The sequence below is a fragment of the Epinephelus fuscoguttatus genome, linkage group LG20, assembly GCF_011397635.1.
Source record: "Epinephelus fuscoguttatus linkage group LG20, E.fuscoguttatus.final_Chr_v1".
In the NCBI taxonomy this organism is placed as follows: Eukaryota; Metazoa; Chordata; class Actinopteri; order Perciformes; family Serranidae; genus Epinephelus; species Epinephelus fuscoguttatus.
Window position 1 is genome coordinate 4,393,536 of NC_064771.1, and position 15,520 is coordinate 4,409,055.

Consider the following 15,520-nt stretch of genomic DNA (forward strand, 5'->3'; position numbering starts at 1 on the left):
CCCAAAAACAATGGGCCTCATTCACAAACAGTGCGTACGATCGTTTGACACACAAATCCGGGATTCATCAATATTTTCTTACCCGAATTTGTTCTTACTCTGCGAACAAATTTAGAACTGCCTCAGACCATGCGTACGCACAAATGAGGAAGGCCGAACTGACGAAGTACATGCAGAGTCTATAAAACCACATTCATGAAAAAGAGATTTAATTAACATTTTTTAAAATAATTAATTTACTAATATATTGGCCACATGGATTAAATTACCATGAAATTCACACACGTTCACCCTCATCATTGTGACAATTAAAATATTAACAATAACATGAACAGAAAAACTATCACTCCATCAGCGTGCAGATGATCTGTAATGCCGACTGCCATATCCTTAAGGCTGTGGCCCGCTGGCCAGGAGGCACCCACGACTCAACGATTTTGCAAAACAGTACAGTGGGAATGCGTTTATTTCAATTGTTTTAAGTTAGTATTTTCAGTAAGTCTCTATTCCGTTAATGTTAAAATGTTATATTGTTTGGGTGACCGGGCATATGGCCTTAAGACATGGCTGATGACACCATACGCAAACCCTGAAACCCCTCAAGAGGTGCGCTATAATAACATACATGCCCACACACGTGCCGTAGAGCGCACTTTTGGTGTGTTTAAGGGCTGTTGGATGTGTTTGGATCAGATACGGCCGGTGGCAAACTAATTTATACCCCTGGGAAGGTGTGCAAGATCATCCTGGCATGCTGTGTCCTCCACAATCTTACAGCGACCCATGGCATTCCTGTAAGACCCGGTGCCATCGCTTCTAACAAACTGTGAAATTTACTACTTCTCTCCTCGCGTAACCGCTTCCTTCATTCATGAATCAACTCTAGGCAAGTGGTTTCCTTATATGGAGAAATGGGGGCGTGGTAGTATGCTGATTGCAGATCACGGACACGCGCCTGTCAATTTGGAATGGTTCTGATTTACTAACATACGCACGATGGTGAGAACAAAATTGGCCGGTACGCACGTGTCATGAATCCGACGGTGATTTTGCGCAAGTACTTATTTTTTGCGGAGAGTAAGAACATTTCTGCGCAGATATTAGTGAACGAGGCCCATTGACTCAGTGTGGATGCAAGGCCAAAACAGTTTTCAAACTATATTTTTAGATTAAGCAGATTTAGTGTGGAAGTATTTTGAGTGTGAGCAGACACTCCCTTCTGTAGGCATGCATGGAATAAAGCCTTTCTCGACATCTGTGTGTGAATGGTCCCTAAGAGTCTACATGTCTATGCAGACTCAGCACTTAAGTTTTGTTATCAAACAAACTTACAGTCAATAGGCTGAGATGTGATACCAGCTTAGAGTGAATGGACTACCCCTAATGCTGCCACACCATGTATCACTGCTGTCTGTCTGCCAGTCAGTTGTTAGCATGACGGATGATAAAAGGGATGATGTGGAGCTCAAACAAAGGAGAGTCATAAATGACTGTTTTGGTTTTAGAAGCTAAACACTCACATTTCTTACGTCAAGCCGCTGTAGCCTTACTGTCATTCCAAGAACAATTTCACAAGGTGCCAACAGTGATTTTTGTTTTTCACTGACATATCTTGGATTACAGGAATCACTGATTGTCTCCTTAGTGTTGTTTTTAATAGGGGTGTTTCCTCACGGCACTCTTACTCAGACTGCTGGATGTGCATTATCCTTGACGTTGGGGTCACCACATCATCCCTGGGTTTGACAGTTTTTGCATGAGTATCCGTGAGAGTTGATTGTTTTGAGCTGCTTTTCCTGTTCGCCACAAACACTTACTGTAATTTATAGGTTCATTCAAAGTTACTGTTAGCGTTTCAAACACTTGATGGGAGGTAAAACTTAAGTCAGTTCCACTTGTTTTGCTGTGGATAATAAGTCAAAACATTCCTGCTCACAAAATGAGCAGAGTCAAGAGCACCACAAGTGGTGGAAACGCTCACAATTCATGTTTTCTTTTGAGTTGTAAACATGATGCTGTGGAGGTATGTGGAGCATTACAAAGGTCTGATTATTGATTGAGCTCATGTTGTGCCTGACCTGCATGTGTTGGGCTATTTGTGGTTTTTGTTGTATGTGTGATGTTTTGCAAAGAACACAGGTTGGGAAATTAAAAGCAATGTAAATGGTCTCATACCTTTCAGTGACAGATTGAATAACCCAGTGATAATTTTGACTTCATAGTAGTGGCATGTTTCAGCACGTATCCATTGTAAGGTCATTTTTTAAAAGTGATAACTGTCCAATACAGTTAAGAATCATTTTTTAAGGTGTAGATGCTAGGAATGCACCAATTGTGAAATTCTGGGCTGATACTGATACCCATGTTAAAAATAATAATTTGGCTGATACCGATACTGCAATGCGGTCTCACACCCAACTTGTCAAATACTGACATTTGAGGCACCCTTTACCGGTGGTATGAGATGAAGCAGGCAGCAGCATTTTTGAAGCTCCGAGCAACTGGCATAGTATAAAGAGGGAGAAAGTCTGCACAGGGCGGACAGGAGTGGAGGTGGAGGGGTCAAACAAATTCCGGACTTTCACCAGTTAGATTGCTGTTTGTGTCTCATATGAAACTAAAAGTCAGCCAAGTTAATGTAGTGTGCTAGTATGTGTGGCATACTGCACTAGTGACACATGTCATGTGACGTTACATAAAGTTTGTAACAATTGTACTTATTTTAAGCCAGACCATGATGTTTTTTTCTAAACCTAACTCTCTGCTTTTGGTGCCTAAAGCTAATAAAGTAAACCAAATAACAAGCAGAAACTGTACTTTTTCTTTTAAAACTGAAGTTTATTTTGAAAAGACACAATACATGTAACAAGCATAGATTTACACTCAGCCCCTAAGTGTCCAAAACTGACACAGGGTATTTAGAGCACCATAGTTTGATGTGTAGGGTCATAGACCAAGCGTCTGTATTTTTGATGAGTTGTTGTTGTTTTTGTTGTTATTTTTAATCCTTTTGTTAAAGGGAAACAAAGAAATCTTTTTTTAAAAAAAAATCTTTATATTAGCACAAATTCAATCATACAAATTTATGAAACAATGTTTAATATTACCTTTAACATGAAAAAACATCTTTTAAAAAACTGCCTCCAAAACCTTAAAAAAAACCTTTACATATAAAAAGTATCATAATTCCCTCTCTCTAATATCTGTTTGGTATTGCTCTGAAGCATCAGCAAATTTCTCCTTCAGACAGCTGTATTTATTCAAGTGTATTGACAAAACTACATTTTAAAAGATTACATTTGAACATATCATGAAACCATTATAATTTACCTTCACCCAATACTCATTTTTACTGAATAGAGCTTGAACGCATCATAATGTAACTTAATGAAACCTTTGTCAGCAGTTAGTTACGTCGACTGGCTGCTAAAAGCTAACGTTAAGTAGTGCTTCTCCTGTTGATGTCATCACAGATTTGTTTTTCACAATGTAGCACTATTAGGAAAACAACAAGGGTGCGTCCCCTGACACATCACTAGTGAGTTTACTGTATCCTATTGTCCCGAAGGCATCCCAGGAAGATCTCTGTTTGTCCCAAACACATTTTCTGTTGGCCCCAGGAAGATTGAATGCCATTAATCTGGAACCCTGCTTTTTAGCCTGCGCAAAATTGATGTAATACAACAGAAAAACATTGGCCACTGCCAGTGGTGAACATTATCTTATTTGCTGATAGGCCGATGGCAGTCAACAAGGCAAATATACTGATCTTCAGCTGATAAATCGGTGCATCTCTAGTAGATACCACTAGGGGCAATTTAAGCCACATATTTTGGGGTTTTTGGTCCCAAAACCGAAACAAGAGATAATAAATAAAATAAAACATGTGAATTGAATTCCTCTTTTTTTTCTTCATCTTATTAGATGCGTCACCCCACTTTCACTCAATAACTGCACACGTGTAGTTCCTGCTTCCAGTATAAAGTCATAATGGCATTCATGAACAACTGTTTTGTTTTGTTGTTTTTTTTTACCACCAAACACCCACATGCTCTGTCTAAGTGCTTTTGTCTCTGTTGTATGTGCATTGTGTTGCTTCTGTGTTGGTAATTCATTGTCATTATGATTGGTTGTTGCCATTGCAATTTGTATCGACATCACGCAGGATATCGATACAAGTCCCTGCTTTAAAAGCCCCACGCACCTTTCTGTCTGCACTGATGTATACATTATGATACATGGTGCAGAGAAGGTAGACTGTGTATGTAGTGAGTGTTGCTTGCCAGTCTTCAGTTTTGTGCTGCTCTTGCTGAGGCTGAAAGGTCTCTCAGCATGTTTGCAGCAGTGACTCACATTTTGTTTTGGTAGTGGTTTAAAACAGACTCGTCTTGTTGGCGATCAGCTGTTCACTTTGCCTGTGAATGCCACAGTCTCAGATGATCTTCTCCTGAAAGTCAAGCAGTCTTAAACCAAAAAGACATCCTCATTTTCTCTCCTTCTCATCCCCATCCTAATCTTTCCTATGCCTTTCCATCTTTCCCTCCTCTTTTGAATCCTCTGTCACCCTTCTTCTCCTCCCTCCACCCCCCTGTCCCTCTCTCTGCAGGGTAAAGTGGCTCAGACAGCGTGTATGTCAGCCTGCAAGCATCTGTCCACATCACTGATGCAGATGCTGCTGGACACAGAACTCAAACAGATCAGTATGGGGGCTATCCAGCAATTCAACTTAGATGTCATTCAGTGTGAATGTAAGTATTAATAAATGTAATGTTCCTTTTTATCGATGTTATAATTAGAGCCCAAGCACCAAGCGGTGCAAAGACCCTATTGAAATGCAAGGAATTATTATTCTTCCTCCAAATGAATTGGCTTTTTGTGGGGCTTAACAGACTTGAAACCCATGACACTTTGAGTAAATATCAAGACTGCTGAAATATGTTATATTTTAAGGGTCTACTGCTCAGGTGCCAAAAATTGACACAGTAGCGCCCCCTACAAAATTTCAGCAAAAGAGCACCTGAAGCTGCTTTCACCTACATGTACAAAACTTGGTAGGCACATGTAACATCCCAGGACGTACAAAAAAACCTCTTGGACCCATACACTAAACCCAACAGGAAGTCCGCCATTTTGAATTTACTGTGCAAATTTTGGTGCATTTTTTCTCTGCCATTTCCAGGGGTCGTACTTTAACGAACTAGTCCTAGAGATTTAATCCGATCGACTTCAAAAGTTGGTCTATCCCATCGGAAGACATTGAAGAAGCAAAGTTATGACAAGCTTGAATTTTCATCACTTGTGTGACCTTGGCAAGGCATTAAACTTAGGTGTTTCGCCACAAAACAGGAAGTAGTTTATAACTCCAGCATACATGGTCCAATCTTCCCCAGACTTCACAGGATTGATAATGGTCCCTCCCTGAACAATGTCAATACATGTCAATAATTAGTGATAGTTATAGCGCCCCCTACTGGTAACAGGAAATATCATGTTTTATACTTTAATGTACATCTACAAAGTTGACAAGCTCCACCTCAGACTGAGTCAAAAAAGGCCTTGATGATGCTTTATTGCGGAAACAGTTTTCATCAAACGGCATAGCAGGGCAGGGCGAAGGTCGCCGTTTTGCCAAAACACATCAATTGGCATTAACTTAGGTGTACTTCATTCAATCTGCCTGAAACTTCACATGCTCCTGGACACGTGATATGACTTTTGTCAATGGGCGTGGCAAAATGGCTTGGCCATGCCTTTCAAAGAGCTGTTCCCGTGGCATGTTTCACCAACATGCACAAAAATTGGTACACATATGTATCATGCCCTGATGCACAAAAAAGCCCCTATACCTTTTGCCTAAACCCAACGGGAAGTCGGCCATTTTAAATTCTGTAGTCAGTTTTGGCGTTTCCCATGTGTTGTATTCTAACAAACTTCTCCTACAGATTTAATGGGATTGGCTTCAAACTTGGTTTGTGTGAGCTTGACTACTCTGTGATCAAAAGTTATTACAAGATCTACCTAACGTTGAAGGGCATGCCCGCTGCAGAATGTTAAATTTTGATGTCTCGCCATGAAACAGGAAATTGCTCTAATTTTAAAGTAAATGGTCAGATCTTCACCAAACTTAACATAATTCATATTAGTCCCATCCTGAACACATCTAAATGACCGTATTCCCTGATAGTCATAGCGCCACCTAGTGGCAACAGAAAGTAGGTCTTATCAGACACTTATCTTTTGATTCACCTGAAACTGAAATGCTGTGGTCTACATTGATTTACAAAAATGTGACATATCATTAGTGTTTTCTCCAGCGCCCTCTAGTGGAAAGAGGAAATAGTACAAAATGTGAACTAGGCCATTCCAGTGCCCACACTTTATTAAGGATATGCCATCTCACTGCTGTGTGCAAAGTCCGGCTTTGACAGAAATGAACTGCTGCATCAGATGGCATCCTGCCAGCACCCCTGAGGTGCGCAGAGGTGTGAGAGCCTGTTCATCGCTGCTTGCAGCTTTAATTTAATGTTAAATCTATAGGGCTGCAAAGTCTTCATATAACCTTCAAAAAAATGCAAGCCTGCATTCAGTGTGATCACAGAGAGGAAAACTTGAAGAACCACCATACTATATAAAAAACGTTATGGTATATCAACAATAAACTCACATATTTTTTTATATTTATTTCATTTTCCAGCCAAAAGTCAAACATCTGCAAATAAGATGTCTTGTTGAAAGCCATGGGGTGTTTTATAAGTGGTGTCTCAGCTGCAAGGAGGCATCAGTTCAATAGGTCGATAGAAGAAGAATACAGAGAAATAAAAATCTATGCACTTTCATGAGGGTGGCAACCGTTCCATTCTTCTACCACTGTGTTTTAAACCACTTCCCCTCTGGTTCCTTTCCCTCATTAAAAATGACTAGAGGTCGCAAGTTAGCGCATGACAGTGTGAAAGCAGTTTAAGAAGCAGATCCAGAGCCACAGTTCATGACACTAGCTAACCTATGTGTGTTGTATTCTGTAAATATATTTGATTGTTATGTGATAGTATTTTTGTTTCTTCTTAGTGTTTGCCAGTTCAGAGCCGGTCCCTGGATTTCAAGGAGACACACTCCAGCTGGCCTTCATTGACCTAAGACAGGTAAAGAAGCAGTTAAGAGGAAATTAACTAATGATGTACTTTTGTACGCAAACTTAGCTTAAGGGTTCATTTATGCTCAATGTTAGAGATGGAGTCAAAGACAGATAATAATAATAATAATAATAATAATAATAATACTACATTAGATTAATATAGCGCTTTTCAGGATACTCAGAGATGCCTTTGTCCATACTATGGACGTGTGTTCATTTTGTCCATATTTCTGCACATTTCCTGAAAGCGTACATATACAGGTGAAACGAACGAGTACCACCAGAGATCCTGGAGGCAGTGAAGTGCAGCTCAAGTAAGATATGACCATAGGAGTCGACGAAGATATTTAAATAATGGCAGAATGGAATGAATCGGTAATGTACTGAAAATAATTTTCCGTCCACATGTTGGAATCATAAGGTTAATGGTAGAACAGACCACTACTGTCTGCAGCGCTGCCTCCATTTAAAGGTACAATGGTATGACTTCCTCCACCGTCTACTTGTTTGTTGTTGTCAGAAACTGTTGACTCTGCCCTGTAGCGCCATCTATTGGCTGAATCTGTGCCAACATAAAGGATGCATGGAACTACGAGGACAGTGATGTTTACAACGTTTGAAATGGACATATCTATTTTCATACATAAAAGGAGTATAAATGAGCCATAAGACTTAATGTGAGACTTATTCCATTTATGTGTTGAATTTGTAGGTTAACTTTTTATGTTTTTATGTCAAGTCTTTATTCATAGAATAATGAGTCAATCCATGTGTTGCAGTCTGTGTTGCTTTCAGATCGTCATTCTCAGTGTCCCTGGGTCAGATGTGTGTGGGGAGGTTTATCTTTTTGACACCACCACTGGGAGGCTCTAAATTCAGGAATTTTCACATCTTATACGTGGGGGCTTTGAAGATTGAGATAGCAGGTTTCAATCCTGTGTTTTGAAATTTAGCCCAGCTGCTCAACTGAATATTGGAAGTATTCATTATTTAGAGGAATACTAAATACTAACTTTTTACTTCTCAGCTGTCCAACATCTCACGTTCTGTATCACACCCAACAATATTGTGTTTCACTGGCTTTCTTTTCCACACTCACATCTATGTGTAACCTTTTCAACTTTCACCTGTCCCATAGTTCACCTGCTTAAGAAAATTCCTACTTCCAAACACACAAGCATAAACCTCCTGCCACTCTTTTGGATGTCAATACCAGTGGTATGTGAAGTGTTGCTGGATCTCATTAACTTGTGTCTGTGTTGACCTGCTAATCTGAGCCTGAGGTGGAGGCTTGGCTCTGCATTCAGACAATGTCACAGCAGTTTACTGAGGAAGTTTGTTAAAATTGCTGCAAGAAGGCTGAGAACATAAGGATCTTTACAGTAGCATAGGACCTCTGAACCAAAGTAGATAAACTAACCTCCCACAGTCAAACTTTAGCAACATTTTGGTGTGCATTTTTCCCATATTGTTTTGAGCCATAAAACAAGACACTGGGAAGGAGATTTGAAGGCATTAAGGTAAAGGAGTTGCGCATGTACCCTGCCTCTCGCCCGATGTAGCTGGGATAGGCTCCAGCCCCCCCGCGACCCTCAAGAGGATGAAGCGGTTAGAAGATGAATGAATGAATGAGTTGCGCATGTGAGTACTTAAAGGGATAGGTAGGATTTTTTTAAGTTTGGTTGTATGGGGTACTTTTCCACAATCAGTACATTACATACAGTAGATAGAGATAAATGGATAGTACTTTATTGATCCCAAACTGGGAGATTCTTGTATTACAGCAGCAAGTAATCAAACAGTATGTGGACATTAGTATAGATAATATAGAAATATAACATATATACAAAAATGAGTAGGACTAAAATTTAAAATACACAAGAAATACACAGGAATAAAATAAAATACAAAATATTAAATTGCAGTAGTAAAAAGATCAAACTATATACACACACAGTCAGAAGTGAGGTAGAGGTTGTAAAAATGTGCAAAATAGCTACAAGTGAGCAATTGGTTATTACCAACAGTGCAAACAAATGGTTGTAACGTAACTATTCAGCTATAGCTATAGAGGAGAGGCTGTAGAGAGCTGTGAGTGCTCTCTGTCAGACTGAGGTGAGGTATTATATAGTGTTATGGCTTGGGGGATGAATGATTTTCTGTATCAGTCCTTGTGATAGCAAAGCTGTATCAGTCTGTTGGAGAAAGAGCTCCGCTGTCTGTTTAGTATGTGGTAAAGAGGGTGTTCAGGATTATCCATGATGGATAACAGTTTGTTCAATGTCCTCCTTTCCACCACTGCTTCAAATGAGTCCAGTTTGCAGCCACTCACAGAGCCAGCCTTCTTAATAAGTTTCTTAAGTCTGTTAGTCTCACTGGCTCAGATGCTGCTCCCCCAACAGACTACAGAAAAGTAAAGTGCACTGGCTACAACAGACTGGTGCAAGATCTCCAACAGTTTGGAGAAGCAGACAGGAGTACTATCACAGAAACTAAGCAATGTATCACTGTGGACAGGTTAGCAGCAAAACGTATTTTATTGACCTAAAAAAAAATCTCACCTAAATAAGTCACAGTTGAAGTGTATGTTATATTGATTATTTATTTTTGTTTGTTGTTTATTTTCACCACTTTAACTTGCTGTCAGACAGCCCATTCTGACAGGGAAGCTCTCCAGTTCCTCATCATGCTCTTATCAAAGCCACCAGACTCCACTGAAACAAACTGTATTATGGGTCGCTGAGCACAGGAACTGCTGGTCAACCACTGCCTCAGTTAGTTTGTGTCATTGTGTGACTTTGGTGATTCCAAGTTACCCCTTAAAGGGAAATTTCGGTTTATTTCAACCCATCTCCTAAATAATAGTTAGCATGTTAGCTGTTAGCCTAGATACAGCCGTAGCGTCAGACCTGTTAAAACGTGAACGAGCATACCTTCAAGTGCAAAGTTAGTCCACTAAACAAGCTTTTTTCCACAAACACCGCCTCATATCATTAGGATAAATGTCAGAGAACATATAGAAAACGACATGTAAACGTGTTGTCTTACCTTACCAGTGTGGTACCATGTTTGTAATGTACCTTGTTATGTCGGGTCCGTTAAGCGAACTTGATGCATACACACTGGATGTTTTCTACTTAGATGTTGTAGCATCAAGGACGTGCTATTGTGGTATGCTAACTCTGTTTTGCAATACACACTGAACTGTTGTCTTTTCATTTTAACTTGTAATGATCCCACACCTTTGACACTATGTTGTTTCTTTGGGGTTTCTCTCGCTCTTTTCTTGTCCCTCTTCCGCCATTGTTTAGCAATCCATGCTTCACATCAATGTTACAGCTACATAGGCTATCAACAGCAAAAGTAACTTAAGTATGTTGTGCAACAGAAACAACCATTCATGCGAAACACAGCGCACTATATAGTTGTACCGGATTTAACAAAGCCTTGAGGCAAATTATTTCATCATCGAATGCATCAAATTGCTTTTTAGTCATCGAATCATTCAGGTTACTCAAGGAATCATTTCAGCCTTACTCAACAGACAGGAAAACTGAGGCAGGATCTGGAAAGATGAGTACCGGTATGAGGTTTTAAACAGTGTCTTCATCAGAGTAAGAGGGGACAGTGGTGGAGTAGACATTTATAATACCTTTGCAATCTCTGCGCAATCCTTCATTTACATGTCCCCTCCTCTAGGGCATAAGGAAATCTTTTACTTCTTCTTATTCTGGCGAAGACATGCTTTATGTTGAAATGTTAGTTGTTTCACCTTTATGCAGATCCCAGATTTCTAGATCCTTCATATGAAGGTATGTTTGTTGGGATTCTGTTTTGCCCCTGGTTATCTGCCTTGTGTGATCCAGGGCCAAAGCCAGGAGTTGAGAAGTTCTGAGGTCATGTGTCAAAGTCCCCCCAACAGCCCCCTTCTCTAAAATGAAGTAACATTTTTTAGTATTTTGATTTTTCAGCTTAACACTACAATCTAATTATAACTAAAATGGTGATTATGAGCCATTTTTTTTCTCTATAGTTAGTTCCAGATTACATAGATCATTTCAGACTTTTCATGACATTACAACCCATAATAATATTTTATTTCCCAACATTAAGTTCTAAATGCTGTTTCCAAAGCCCTGTCTATAGCAATGAAAGTTTGATTCTGCTTAACATATTTTCAAGTAATCAAACAAGTAATCATTTATTTGATTATTTATTCTTTTGGCCTAAAAATTGTCAAATTTAGAACAGCACATCAGTGGAACTTGTAGATTCTCTTCATCAGGCAAGCAAACAATTCAGCATTTATTTAAAGTAAAGTTCACTGTGAATTCTACCATGAATGAATAAACTTGGGTCTTTCAAAGCAATTTTCCAGGAAATCAACAACTGTTAAATCTCAACACAGGGACTAACTTAACTTTCTTTTTTCTCCGTAATTTCTCCATACATCTATGAATTATACACCTGAAATTTCCAGGAAATGTGTCCCTTTTTAACTGTAGAATATTAACACATTTCTAGGTTGCTTAAACCCCAATGTTCCCAGGAAAAAAACCCAAAAAAACAAAGGGTTATCAGTGGTATCTCCAGCCCTACCTGGGCCTGTTTTTAAGTAGAACTTATTTTCCTGCGAAGCAGCTCATTAGACAAGATGTGTCCATCTTCCCTTTTATATAGGCTGCTTGGTTGACATGTTAATCCTAGCCTTAGGTAAAGGATTTGGGTGGCATCCACAGACTGAGGTTACACAGAGGTCACCCTTTTACTTTCCCTTTAACTTATGTCTTCGGATTTCGTAGTTATAACTGCTTTTCATATCATAATCTTGTAACCATTTAGAGTGACTGACAAACATGTAAAGCAACTGATGGGATGTCAGTAGCACACTGTGATGAAAAAGGCCTTGAAAAACTGTTGGCAAACATAGAAAGATTTGAGTGCTACATTTTGCTGTGGCCTGCAACAGAGTTTATGTTAATGCACTGACTTAAGCCAACATTTAGCAAGAATATTCTACACCTTAGTAAATAAATGCACCATAGAACACATGTTAAAAGTCATATTATCTTTAAGAAGTATGCTTGCATTTCCTACTACTTAAAATGTGCTTATTTGTATGGTATTTGGCTTAAAGGTAAACTTCAGTATTTATAACCTGGACCCTAATTTGCCATGTTTTTTGTGTCTAAGCAACCAATGGGGACAACAACATGTCAGGGCAATAGTGTACAATCTGTGTACACCTGCTAGAGTTGTCGTTAGGTTTTGGCCCAAATAACACTTGGCTATGGTTAGGATAGGAAATGGTTAGGAAAAGAACATGTTTTGGCTTAAAATACCTATTTTGGGAGGCACACTCCTGCCAGGGAAACACAGCGATTACTCAGTAAAAAACAGCAGCTTTTCACCCCCGAAAAGCTGCTCAAAACAGTTTTTTGAAATTTTTGTTTACCAACTGACGGACCCCCCAATGGAGTGAGCTATAGAGCTGCTGGTTGCTGCTAAAAAGGAAAAACATCTGAACAACACATCACTCAGGAACTACTCTGCCATGCACCCCTATAGTGGCAACATGATGAAATACGTGGCAATCAGAATATGTAAATTATGTGCTCAACGCAAACATGCTTCAGGCTTGTTTGAGGCCAGAGGGAGCTCTTTCTTTTTGTGGAAGAATTACAGAAATGTTACCAGGTTCTGAGTAAACAAATGGCCAGAGAAGCAGCTAGTTCCATCTCACACATGAAGCCAGGGTGTGTGACAGGGGCTGTATATGCAGTTGGAGCTTCACACAACGCCCTCAATAACTCAACACATAGTCATCATCCATCATACAAACCGTTTAAGGTGAAAATATTAAGTAAGATCCAGTGTAAAAATGATCTCGTCCAATGTAGAGTTTAACTTTTCTCACCTCTGGACCACCAGTCTCTGCTGACAAGCCCATAGTGACAAAGAGAATAGCCTCATCTTTCATTATAACTCCTTTTACACCAAACAATACAAGGCAGTGAGACAATAGCATCTAACGGGAGACATCCAAAGTGAAGCTTCACAGGTGCATGAAAGGAAGGAAAGCAGAGCAGGGATTTCTAGAGTTTCAGAACGCCCCTACTTATTGTTTCAATGTAAAGGTGAAACCAAGGAGTTTCACAATACACCATGAACTAATGTCACAGGGATGATGATTTATCTGACACCATCCTTTTGAGAACATGCACCTCTTCCTTTCTTTTTCTTCTGCTCAGGCTTTTTACGTAAATCATAAACACTCACCTCAGCCTAACCCTGGACATCAAGTGGATGCTGCTTCATCGCTTCTTGGTTGTATCTTTCAAAGGAGCTTCAAAACAGCTTTAGTCTTCCTGTCATGGTTACCCATTTTCTGCACAAATAAGGAACTATTACAATAAACTAAAACAATATTTTCTCATTTCCAAAAAGCATCATAGGTAAGAATGACATTTACAAGAGGTCAGGACCACCCGTAAAATCCTTGTCACAAAAACTGGCTGGTTTGATTTGAACTAAAAGCAAATAAAACTAAACTGTGATTGGGAAAATACCATATGTAAAAATATGTAACTGAGGGTTTTTTTTAAAAAAGGATTTTTCATCGTTTTGCAAACATGCAGTTTGTGCATTTCGCCCATTTTCTGACAGTTATCCAGATCCAGGTTGCAGTGGCGGATAGAGTGCTGAAATTCCATAGTCAATTAAAAGTACAAGTACTCCCATGAAAATGACTTAAGTAGAAATAAAAATTACAATTTGAGAAACCTACTCAAGTAAAAGTAATAAAGTGTCTGGTTGATGATCACTCAAAGTACAAGTTACTTTCCATTTTAATAATTTTCAGGGTATGCAGGTCAGCGCAAAATAATGAAAAACTTTTTATTTACAGAGTAGAGATGATTAGCCTACTACTGCAATTCCAAAAGTAATGCTAATTTTGAAGTTGGCATTATGCTAGGTTAACTGTTTTTTAAAGCACGCTTACTTAAAAGCCCAACAAACCACTGGTTCAAGATAAGTTAATGCCATTACCATAACATCAAAGATTAATGTTACCCATGAAAAATTAACATGCAGGTAGCTAACATTAGCTAGCTAACTATGTTTTAACCGACAGCAGGCCCTATGCACAACTTCCTTGTTCTAGCAGAGGTTAGAGGAGGAGTTTTTAAAAGCACAACAAGCACTTATATAAAAAGTGTAGCCAGATGTGGTAAGGGGTTGTCTTTGGAAACTGCCTCATCATGGCAGCGTGGTTAAAAAAAATGGTGGTACTTCTTTTTCATCCAGACACTCAATCTCTGCATTCAGAGAAGACTTGTTATATTAAAGGTATAAATGGCAAATGTAGTGAAGTGAAAAGTAAATTATTGGCCAAAAAATATACTCGAGCAAAGAGTACAAGTTACAGTCTAAAAACCCCTACTACTTGTTACTCATGTGCGTATCCTGTAATTTGTTACTACCCACTCCTGTCAGGTTGTGATGGGAGCATGGTGCGCAAGAAAGACCTTCTCACCAGAGGTGGGCGATATGGCAGTAAAATAATATCACAATATTTCAGGGTATTATTGCTATAACGCAATTCTTGATGATATGAGAGATAAGTACAAAAAAATTGTATTATTATTTAAGAACATGGAATTGCAACAAGTGACATACTTTTACATATCAACAGTTTGCCTTCAAATATTCAGTAACTAAACAGAAATGATCTGTCATTTCTTTAGCTTGTAAACAACAGCTTCTCAGAATGAGATATAGATTGTGGATGCAATATTAATAGTTCAAAATAAAATCTACCACCAATAATATGACACTGCTTGCAAATCACATGGGTCATATTCAAGTCCTCCTTTCATTCCATGTTAAAAGATCCAAGATAAGTCCAGACATTTGTCAGACATTTCTGATTTCTTTGTTCGGTGCCTCCATCTTTGTTTTGATGAACTTCCTGCCGAATGCCGCTGATTTAAAACCTCTGCTGACCTCACCACGAAAAAACCTCAGCACCATCCAGTGGACTGACAAAGCAATTGATTTTATTATTCTAGTACCAAAAGTGGTATTAAAATGTGTATTGGCTAAAATTAATAATGTATATAATAAAAGATAGATACTTGGCATCCTTGTTGCGATACAATATCACCACACAAAATATTGTGATACTATGCTGTGTTGACCCCCCCCCTCCCCCCCGTTTGTAATGGTGAGCCCAGCCACACTGAAAAAAACCCATTTCAGCCGCTCATTGCAGATAGCTCTTGAGAGGGGAGCCTTTGGAATTTGGAGCAAACATTCAACAGAATGACTCCCAGCAGATCTTTTCCAGGACAACCTCTCCACAATGACACTTGCCCACACACACAC

The 15,520-nt window shown here is 39.1% G+C and overlaps 1 protein-coding gene across 2 annotated transcripts in view; it reads left to right on the plus strand.

The window, feature by feature from the left end:
- The window catches only part of exoc6 (exocyst complex component 6), an 80,692-nt gene that overhangs the window by 56,367 nt on the left and 8,805 nt on the right, over nucleotides 1-15,520 (plus strand). For both annotated transcript variants that reach the window (XM_049563888.1, XM_049563889.1), the window contains exons 20-21: nucleotides 4,607-4,748; nucleotides 7,066-7,139. In XM_049563888.1, coding sequence (XP_049419845.1) covers nucleotides 4,607-4,748; nucleotides 7,066-7,139 — 216 coding nt within the window. The remainder of the gene's footprint in view (nucleotides 1-4,606; nucleotides 4,749-7,065; nucleotides 7,140-15,520) is intronic.